Source organism: Pseudochaenichthys georgianus, chromosome 6 (genome assembly GCF_902827115.2).
Source record: "Pseudochaenichthys georgianus chromosome 6, fPseGeo1.2, whole genome shotgun sequence".
Taxonomy (NCBI): Eukaryota; Metazoa; Chordata; class Actinopteri; order Perciformes; family Channichthyidae; genus Pseudochaenichthys; species Pseudochaenichthys georgianus.
This window is the reverse complement of record NC_047508.1, coordinates 27,312,072-27,322,991: the sequence shown is the minus strand read 5'-3', so window position 1 is coordinate 27,322,991 and position 10,920 is coordinate 27,312,072. Positions and strand designations below refer to the sequence as shown.

At 40.2% G+C, this 10,920-nt stretch overlaps 1 protein-coding gene and 1 pseudogene across 1 annotated transcript in view; one reads left to right on the top strand and one right to left on the bottom strand.

The window, feature by feature from the left end:
- The first annotated feature begins 287 nt into the window (after positions 1 to 287).
- LOC117448481 (pyroglutamyl-peptidase 1-like) lies at positions 288 to 8,752 on the top strand (annotated as a pseudogene).
- A 96-nt stretch (positions 8,753 to 8,848) lies between these two features.
- Positions 8,849 to 10,920, bottom strand: part of igf1ra (insulin-like growth factor 1a receptor) — a 93,205-nt gene continuing 91,133 nt past the window's right edge. The window contains 1 exon segment of the mRNA XM_034085204.2: positions 8,849 to 10,849. Within this exon segment, the coding sequence (XP_033941095.1) occupies positions 10,324 to 10,849 (526 nt within the window). The 3' untranslated portion in view covers positions 8,849 to 10,323.

The following is a 10,920-nucleotide window of genomic DNA, read 5'->3' as shown; positions in this document are numbered from 1 at the left end:
GCCTATGTTTGTTCTGTTATTTAAATGTCGAAAAAAAACGACAGTTCAGTCTAATTATCTGGCTAAACGTGGGACTACCAGGTACCAGTACATTGGATGTTAGAACTAACTGGAGGACGATGAATGCATCACTTCCACATAGACTTTTCACCGGGAAACGGCTCCTCCAAGCGGACATAAAGGTGAACTGCAGAGGCTAAATTTAACCCTGATGTTTTTCAGCGTGCTGATCCTAAGTGTGTAGCAAATATTCTCCTTATTGACTTTGTCAACCTCACTGCGTTATTATGAGTCGAGAAGAAATCGTGGTTGTTACAGGTAAAATAGTAAAAGTTTGCTCATGATTACACGAAGTTTTCAAACCGGCGTTCATTTAGATTGTTCACCCCCTAATATAAGGCTTTAGACCGTTTCGACAGTTTTTATTGAACCCAAACTGGAAAGCAACCCAGGTAATAAAAAAAAGAAGAGAAAACTACCGGTTTGTCTTAACTATTATAGGACATAAATACTTACCATTTATAATACGTCTTTATTTAAGAGCTTGAAGTTGGTTGGATTAGGAGAGAAGACTCATGTTTGCACAAAGGAGGTTCCAGTGAGTTATGTCAAGACGGTCAAGACTCAAAAAATCATTGCTGAGATTTGGAAAACTCTTCACCCAAAGGTAAACATTGAGTACAAAATAGTACAATTGTAAAAGCTAAGACTATTGCAACAAATTATGACAAATAAAGACACATGTACACAAAATATAGTTATACAGTATGTATTTTCAAAGTATTAACAGTTGCAGAAACCTCACATTCACAGAGAATAATAGGGGTAAGTGTTCTGAATGGTAGCTCCAGCCCTGATAATGTTTGAAATGCATATATATAATAACATACTGATTATGGTATGAGAAGGGGAATATCTTACCCCACGTGTTTCTGTGTCCAGTTTGCTGTACATCTGGGCGTTGCTAGAGGTTACAGTGTGGTCTCTCTGGAGCAAACAGCGAGGAACAGTGGGTACAGAGACGTGGAGTGGGGGGGGGGTCTGTCCTGATAGTCACTGCTGTGTGTGTGTGTGTGTGTGTGTGTGTGTGTGTGTGTGTGTGTGTGTGTGTGTGTGTGTGTGTGTGTGTGTGTGTGTGTGTGTGTGTGTGTGTGTGTGTGTGTGTGTGTGTGTGTGTGTGTGTGTGTGTGTGTGTGTGTGTGTGTGTGTGTGTGTGTGTACCTGTTTATAAGTTGTAAGTGTAAAGGTGCTTCCTGCTAATGATTGTGTGTGTGTGTGTGTGTGTGTGTGTGTGTGTGTGTGTGTGTGTGTGTGTGTGTGTGTGGTGTGTGTGTGTGTGTGTGTGTGTGTGTGTGTGTGTGTGTGTGTGTGTGTGTGTGTGTGTGTGTGTGTGTGTGTGTGGGGGGAGACAGAGAAACTGTCAGTCGTCAACATGAAGGCAGTCGCCAACGAGTTCAGACAAGGAGGGACGGATGTTATTTATTCAAGAGAGCTGCTGGCAGGTAGGAATCTGTTCCTGCACTCTGAAATACATTTCCTTTTGAATGATAAAAAAAACATGTTATATGCAATACATCTGGGCTGACTTGTCCACATTAATAAAAAAGTTATTTAAAAAATACATTATAAATGTGACCCATGTTGCGCATCCTTTTTGTTTAACGGTTGTCATTAATTCAAGTAGATCATTACAGTTTTCTTTAATAGCTTACATGCCATGTGACCCAATGCCTCCAAATCCATACCAATAAGAAAAATACATGTTTATTTAGTCCACCTTCACTTTTAAATTAGTATTTTATTTATTATAAATACTAATGTATTTTCAATAGCTTCCTTGGCATGTGACCTACTAACTCCCATCTTTACCAGTATTACTAAACTGAACCAGACACTTCTTTCTTATTGTATTTTTTACAAATGAAACCCTGTGGGAACTAACCATCCTCTGGCTGCAGTGGTCTGTGAAACTACAGAGTGAATGTCTGTAAGATATTCAATCTAAATCTAACTTCACTGCTCCCCAGGTGTGAATGTGCGTATTACTGCTCGCTGTATCACGTTCAGAGGAGGGCAGCCCTCATCTGGCAGCCTGACCTCAACTACTCTGACCCAGGTCACAGACTGTTCTCTCTCCTGCCTTCTGGAAGAAGATACAGGAGCTTCATGTTGTCTGTCCTATTGCAGTGTTTTTTTAGTGTTATGTATGTGTTTGTATTTTTTGCACACCGGGACAGAGTTGCACTCTGAATCTCGTTATACTCTGTGCATAATGACAATAAAAGGCGCTAACTTTAAAAACAAAAAACAAAACAAAAAACGACTTCCTCTGCTGCAGACCCTCATTTATTCCATGCTGGAGCCCCCTTCAGAAACTGCATAAAGAGATGATGAATACAGACTTCATTAAGCAGGCGTTAACATCATGTTGATCTTGTCATAAAGACATTACACACCACAAAGAGACACTGTATTGCTGAACCATGTGGTTTAGAAAATGTGGCCATGGATTAATTAAATAGAAAAAACAGTAAAAGTTCTCATTCATTTATTCAACATTTCAGAAAAAAAAGAAAATACAAGAAATTCTCAGATACACATTTGGAGTTGGCATGTCAAAAATACCCCATCTCAGTTAGGAACAAACCTTGAGGCCTCAGATACAGAGCTTGAAAAAAGACAGTCTGGTGACGGTGTTTGATTATTTGTTCCCCCAATCAGGTAATGAACAAAGATTTAGTGAAAGTATTGTAATAAAATAAGAGCATTAAACCAAGGCCCCCTCAGAAGGTATAGGAATGCAAATCATAAAAACAGAGTCATGATAATGATAAACCTCAAACTTATTATTACAGTTTGAATGCACCGATGCATCCTTCATAAACCTCAGGTTTACATGAAGAACATTCAGGAGAATGAAAGTTAAAGTTTATTAATGGGTTTTTTAGCTTCTCTATGTTTACATTGAAATCTGGTAATGCAAAAAAGCAGCTAGTGTGAAGCTGTAAACTAAGGCCCATCATATCTTCCTAATCCTATTGTTTACTCTGTACCATTACTACCCGTAATCTACAAAAACGTCCTGTTCTTTACACGTCCACTTTTATATTTAAATGCTGTAGTTATGATCTAATCGTAACAATTTATTTAACAGTAATTCATCACACACCAGGTCAATGTAATGCCTACTCCCAGAACTGAAACGTTTGTATTTTATCATTACATAAATCTGAATGGAAAGAACATAAATACACAGATATGTTAAGTAACTACACAAGCTGTCTGCTTGTAAGTGGTGATATTCAGCAGCAATTAGAAATATGGTTCACTTCTTGATTCACTTAAATCATGCAGATATAGTGCTCAATAACAACTTAGAAGAACAATTCAATTGTATTGCTTTTGGGTCATATTTTCAGCCTGAATCTTCAATTGTCTCAAGCCCAGAAGCCCTTGCACTGAGACACCATTCTCCATGTGAGAGGAAGTAGAGCTGAAGTTTTAATGAGAAGTTTTGAGATGTAAAAGCTTCTTTCCCACCATCACACTCAACATTTTTGATGACAATATAAGATCCACTGAGTTGTTTTAAACAGCAGCATTAGTGTTAGTAGCACTACAAATAGTTCTGAAAAGGCGTGTTGAGTTTACATCCTAACGATAGAAAAAACAGAAGACATAGAAATGATCTATCTCCAGAGCAGATGTAGTTGGACAGGGGAAGTGATGGTGTTAGTAAACACAGAGTTCAGGGGGGGGCGGGGCATGATATGTACTGATAAATGATTGAAATTGTACATTGATTTAGAAATGAAGGAACAAACGTGTATGTTGCTGCCATCTCTACAAAGGTGGTTTTGCGTACAGGAAGATTCACATTCAGAGCACTGCGGCATATACATAACCAAATATGTTTTTAAATTGTAATCTGGATGTTTAGGAGGTGCTGTTTACCTGTAGCATTTCACGCTACAGTTAAACAGCAAATGTGTTTTTCGTGGAAGTCAATAAAAAAATGTTTCCCTTTTAAAATATTATACTGTAAATGTATTTTAGATTTGTCTTATGAGAATTTAAGGTTGTAAAAATATGTTGTGAGTCAGTGGAGTTGGGATATCAGATGTTGAAGTTGTGCCCCGGTCTCTTGTCTTATCATACTGCCCCTCCTGTAAGCCTTTTATAAACTGTATCCAGTCAAATTAAATTATAAGGTTCACATATATGTTTCTCACCTTAATACCGAACATTAGTTTAAACTGATTCTGTCTCCTCCACTTTGTATTCTAAGAGATATTAAAAGAAATCAGTGGGCGGATCTTCCAACATAGATATTCCAGCTCCTGTCCTAGTCCGTTTTGTGAGGTTTATCTTGATGAAGTTTCTATACGAACTAATGAGTGAGATGTACTTGTTTTCCATACACATACAATGGGGCAAAAAAGTATTTAGTCAGCCACCAATTGTGCAAGTTCTCCCACTTAAAAAGATGAGAGGCCTGTAATATTCATCCTAGGTACACTTCAACTATGAGAGACAGAATGGGGGAAAATAATCCAGGAAATCACATTGTAGGATTTTTAATGAATTAATTGGTCAATTCCTCGGTAAAATAAGTATTTGGTCACCTACTAACAAACAAGATTTCTGGCTCTCACAGACCTGTAACTTCTTCTTTAAGAGCCTCCTCTGTCCTCCACTCGTTAACTGTATTAATGGCACTTGTTTGAGCTCGTTATCAGTATAAAAGACACCTGTCCACAACCTCAAACAGTCACACTCCAAACTCCACTATGGCCAAGACCAAAGAGCTGTCAAAGGACACCAGAAACAAAATTGTAGACCTGCACCAGTCTGGGAAGACTGAATCTGCAATAGGTAAGCAGCTTGGTGTGAAGAAATCAACTGTGGGAGCAATTATTAGAAAATGGAAGACATACAAGACCACTGATAATCTCCCTCTATCTGGGGCTCCACGCAAGATCTCACCCCGTGGGGTCAAACTGATCACAAGAACGGTGAGCAAAAATCCCAGAACCACACAGGGGGACCTAGTCAATGACCTGCAGAGAGCTGGGACCAAAGTAACAAAGGCTACCAACACACTACGCCGCCAGGGACTCAAATCCTGCAGTGCCAGACGTGTCCCCCTGCTTAAGCCAGTACATGTCCAGGGCTCCAGGCCCATCTGAAGTTTGCTAGAGAGCATTTAGATGATCCAGAAGAGGATTGGGAGAATGTCATATGGTCAGATGAAACCAAAATAGAACTTTTTGGTAAAAACTCAACTAGACGTGTTTGGAGGAGAAAGCATGCTGAGTTGCATCCAAAGAACACCATACCTACTGTGAAACATGGGGGTGGAAACATCATGCTTTGGGGCTGTTTTTCTGCAAAGGGACCAGGACGACTGATCCGTGTAAAGGAAAGAATGAATGGGGCCAAGTATCGTGAGATTTTGAGTGACAACCTCCTTCCATCAGCAAGGGCATTGAAAATGAAACGTGGCTGGGTCATGACAATGATCCCAAACACACCGCCCGGGCAACGAAGGAGTGGCTTCGTAAGAAGCATTTCAAGGTCCTGGAGTGGCCTAGCCAGTCTCCAGATCTCAACCCCATAGAACATTTTTGGAGGGAGTTGAAAGTCCGTGTTGCCCAGCGACAGCCCCAAAACATCACTGCTCTAGAGGAGATCTGCATGGAGGAATGGGCCAAAATCTTGTGAAGACTTACAGAAAACGTTTGACCTCTGTCATTGCCAACAAAGGATATATAACAAAGTATTGAGATGAACTTTTGTTATTGACTAAATACTTATTTTCCACCATAATTTGCAAATAAATTCTTTAAAAATCAGACAATGTGATTTTCTGGATTTTTTTTCTCATTTTGTCTCTCATAGTTGAGGTATACCTAGGATGAAAATTACAGGCCTCTCTCATCTTTTTAAGTGGGAGAACTTGCACAATTGGTGGCTGATTAAATACTTTTTTGCCCCACTGTATTTAAAAAGAGTGAGGTAGATATATAATTGAAGGAAAGAAAAACAAAAAACATTTAAAGACCCCCAGTCATGACACCACAGAAAATACATACAAAAAAGTCCAACTTTATACTGAATCATGGGGCATGTATACAGTGATTTAAACTGATATCACACAAGGAGAATACAAAATAAATAAATAACACTACTACAGAAAGAAAAAAAGAAAGTTCAGAGAGGGAAAAAACATCACCAGGCAACATTTCCAAAAGATTAGGAGAAATCCTTCAAAACACTTTCACTATCCAGCCTCTATTTTAAGACCTTTTTCCATTCATGACATTGAAATGTGTTCCCTTCCCTGGACTTTAACCCATCCTTTATTTGGTTTTCAGAAGCAGTGATTATGAAGACAAACAAATAAAGACATGATCTCACCTTGAAGACATTAGCAGAAGTGGCGTTATATTGCCCTTGAAATAATACAAAAAATAAAATAAAGTACCGGATTTTGAATGGTTGAGAGATGATGACAAGACAACCCAATTAGCCCTATTGATTTAAGAAGAGGCAAGAAATGGATGGGTTAAAAATACCAGATCTGTTGTAAAGAAAATATCTGGTACACTGACTTCAACAGGAGGTACCGGGAGAGAAACAAGTACAGTATGTTGTAGAGGTCAGGGAGGTGCCAGTCGGGGAGAGGGCACTACCAGACTCAACAAAACATGATGTGGGAGAAAAGGGGGAGGTAAAAGCTGAAACAAGTAGAGGACGATCATGGAGTGTGTGGAGAAAGCAAAGCCTTTACTTTGACCTGAGATTGAGTTGCACCTAGAGGGCATTGCTAGACAACAAGTACATAAAGGGTGCCGAAAGTTCACACTCACACATCGAGCTAATGTGTCCATTCCAAATAATAATATTAATAATAATAATAATATAGACATCCACAAAACAAATACAAGAGGAAAGATTTCATAACAAATAAAAAGGCAATGAACAAAATATAGTGTTACAGAGAACCTTTCGGGGTAACAGAAAAACAAATGCTCTTATATCTAAATCATCTTATTTTTTGTTATTTTCTAGTTTTTTTTAAACAGACTTTGAAGATATAAGAAATGGACTGTAGTGGAGACCATAAAATACCAAACCTGAAGGATTTCCTTATATATGTATATATATATATATATATATATATATATACACACACACACATCCAAAAGAGAAAAAGAATAAAATAGCAGCTTTGTTCTGTACAGACATAGAGGCAAACATTTTGAACCGTAAAAAGGTTTTAAAAAAGTGACAAAACCAATGATGTGTATAAAAATGATCCTTCAGTCTAAAATACAACCATAAGACCTTTATATGTGTTTGAAATGTAGAGAAACTAATGACTATTCTAAAAGAGACCAGCTGTGATTTAAAAGTCGTCTCTAGGCTACTGAAGTTCCGTCTCAGGTCTTTCACGCTGTCTGTTTTGGTGTATTTGGTGCCATTTAATTGAACAGCAGTATCAGAGAGAACGATGTTGACCTCCCACATGAAATGCAAAGTCAGATACGTTTGAAAAAATGAAAATGGAGGCAGAGTTGTATCCCTTGATTCTGAAATTCATTGATTTGCAGTGAGAGACTTATAATGCTTTGTTCAGATTAAGATTGGAATTGAAACAAAGGCAGATTAATGCTGTAATTCAGAGTTGGCTAACTCGAGTCAAGTGTTCTTCCCCTCAGAAGTGATGAAGAGGGGGGATTTCCTTCTGTTTAGTTAGATATGAATGAACTTGCAACAGCGGTGCAACAGCGGTGCAACAGCGGTGCAACAGCGCGTTTTGGTTAGCAACAGCATGCTGGCATTTAAATATAGGTAAATGAAAATAAATGGCTAGGGCTAATATCAATTCATTTGCCAATTGCTTGTAAAATACTCAATTATATCAAGTTTTCTGTATTATAACACAACAGTCCTCACACATGAGGAACTGGAGGACAAAGATGCAGATTTTCTGTCAATTTACTAATTGTTTCAACTCAATGAAAATATAATGATTATTAAATCCAAACAACAGTCTCACTGATGTGGTATGTTAAAGGTCACCTATAATGCGAAATCCACTTTTCCATGTCTTTTATACATAAATATGTGTCCCCTCTGTGTTATGAGAGAAGGTTTCAGGAACAAAGATTATCTCTCTTTTTGTCCTGATCCATAAAAAAACCTGTCTGAAAAAGAGCTGATCTGATTTTGGTCACTTTATGATGTCACAACTGTGGTTCTGGGCCAATAACCCATGGATGTATAATAAGAACTGGATACAGCGTGGGAGGCGCGGTCTCGTTCTTTCCTATGAGAGCTGCTCATTGGCGCATGAGGACAAAATGGCCCAACTTTTGAGAGAGCGAAACGTCACAGATTACCCGTCATGCCTGGCTGTCAAAGCAGAAGAACCGGCTCACAGAGCATGCGCCCCTTAAGCCCCGCCCCCCCGAGCTCCCACTCTCAGCTCAGTAGAAGGAATGGAGACAGAAAATAATAATAATCTAGATTCGACTTTTAGTGCATTTTACAACTTTAAGGGCTATAAAATAGTTCATACTGGGTAGTTTATTTAGTTAGTAAGTTAGCATAGCTTGCTAGCACCAGAAGCTAACAACAACGATCTCCGGTACGCTCTCTCTCTCTCGCGCACACAAAATGGCTTGTTCCACACACACACACACACACACACACACACACACACACACACACACACACACACACACACACACACACACACACACACACACACACACACACACACACACACACACACACACACACACACACACACACACACACACACACACACACACACACACACACACACACACACACACACACACACACACACACACACAGAGCCGAGCTTTAATGAAACACAGAGACCCAGACGTAATAGTACTGCATCATATTATTTTTGAATCAATCATTTATAAATTTATGATTTTTCTTTTTTTAATCTTTTTTTTTTATAACCATTTTTCCTCCTAGTCTCTCGCGCCCCCCCTGGCATGCCTCTGCACCCCCCAGGGGGGGCGCGCCCCCCACTTTGAGAACCACTGTCCTAGAGCAACATTGTGTTTTTTAAACCAAACATCTCTCAGAGGGGCGTGGCCAGCAGCAGCCCATGCCCATTTAAAGCTACATACACAGAATCAGCATTTTTTAAACAGGCCTGAAACAGAGGGGATCATGGGATGCTACAATGGAGGATCTCTTAGGGATTTAGAGCCAAACCCTTCAGAGACATATTTTGTATATACATCTGAGACCCATAATATATTGTTGAAAAAGAGTATAATAGGGGACCTTTAATTGATTAGAAAAACATATCTTTAAAAGACTGCGCTTGCATTTCTAATCCTGTATGCAACAGTCCTGCTTGTATGCTGCTCTCCATGTGTAAGAAATTCACTTGTCGTCAACATATCAGTTTTTTTCCCAAGTATCACAAGGCTAACACTGTCCTCTGTCCAGGGATAAGACACACAGACTGCTGCTCCAGGATCAGCTAGTCTCAAAGATCAGGTCTGAATACCACCAAACATTTTTGGGTTTTTTCTAGACAATATTATCTCAACTCTGAATCACAGCCTTAAACCAGAAAGGAGACCTATATGAAACCGAAGAAAGGAAGTAAAATTGATTTGGCAATAGTTTGGCAGATACACAACAGGCCCTTCTCTTCCATTTTGACCCGCTTCTGATCGGATCATAGACATATCATAAGAAAATGAAACAATGATCTTAGTCAAAACTGTCTAATTGAGGCATCCTCACATCACATGAGCCGGTCTGCTCATGCAAACAAAAGTCATTTTGATGGAAAGTCATTTAGAAATGGAGCTTTGCCATATAATAGAGAGAATCGCGTGTTTTGTATAAATACACTCTGATATCCACAATATCCTCTCTGAGTTCATCAGGAAAAAAGTGCTCTTCTATTGGATTTGCTGGCAGATATGCTATAAAAAGGTTGTCTTTAAGTTCATGTCTAAATCTGTCAGGACACATGCCTGCATTGGTTCCTTCTTGAAGGAGCGACATACAGGCGGCACAGGAAGGAGTACCCCAGTGTCGAGTCTGACACACCAAACTCCAAATGCTTTTGCAGGTTTCTGTACTCATTCACTGTTTTTACAGTTTATGTTTGACCTTAAAGGATCAGAGAGATCATCTACTGGCACACAGTAGAAGAAAGTCATTTCTTACCTCATCCATATCTCCTCGAGAAATGGATGAGAGGCTTGTGTTACCCTGTGTAAGAGGAGGAGGGGGGGGGCTGGTCTGATATCAGCAGGCCGACGACTGGGGCAGTGGTAACGCCCGCTCGTTCTTTCTGCCCCCATTCATGTGTGCATAGGGTTGCAACTCGTCAAAGTTAGGCCGAAGTACCACCACGGGTCCGTTGGCCGATACATGTCCCGAGTGCTTGTCCAAGGCCTGGCCTGGAGACGCCAAGGCTGAGGCCCCTGGCCCCGGGGGGGAGGGAGACACGGCTCCCAGGAGCGGAGTACTTGGGCCTTGCATTGGGGATAACTGCTGGGTAGAGGGGGGCGGCGTCCCTCCCGTCCCCCCCGACAAGGGGGTGGCAGCAGCACAGGGTTGCCTGGTGGAAACAGGGTCCAGTGGAATGTTCTCCATGTTTTCTACCGCCATGTCCAGCTCCTCGGTGTCCGGCGGCTTGTTCTCCTCGCTGAAGAAGAAGCTCATTTCCCTGAAGGGAGGCTCCAGGTCCTCTTTGATGCTGTTGATGATCTCCTGGAAGGACGGACGCATCTTGGGGTTATACTGCCAGCACATCCTCATCAACTCAAACCTGCAAGTGAGTTACAACAATATAAAAAGGGTCAGTAATGTACATGTATGGTATGTTTTAAGGCTTTCTGT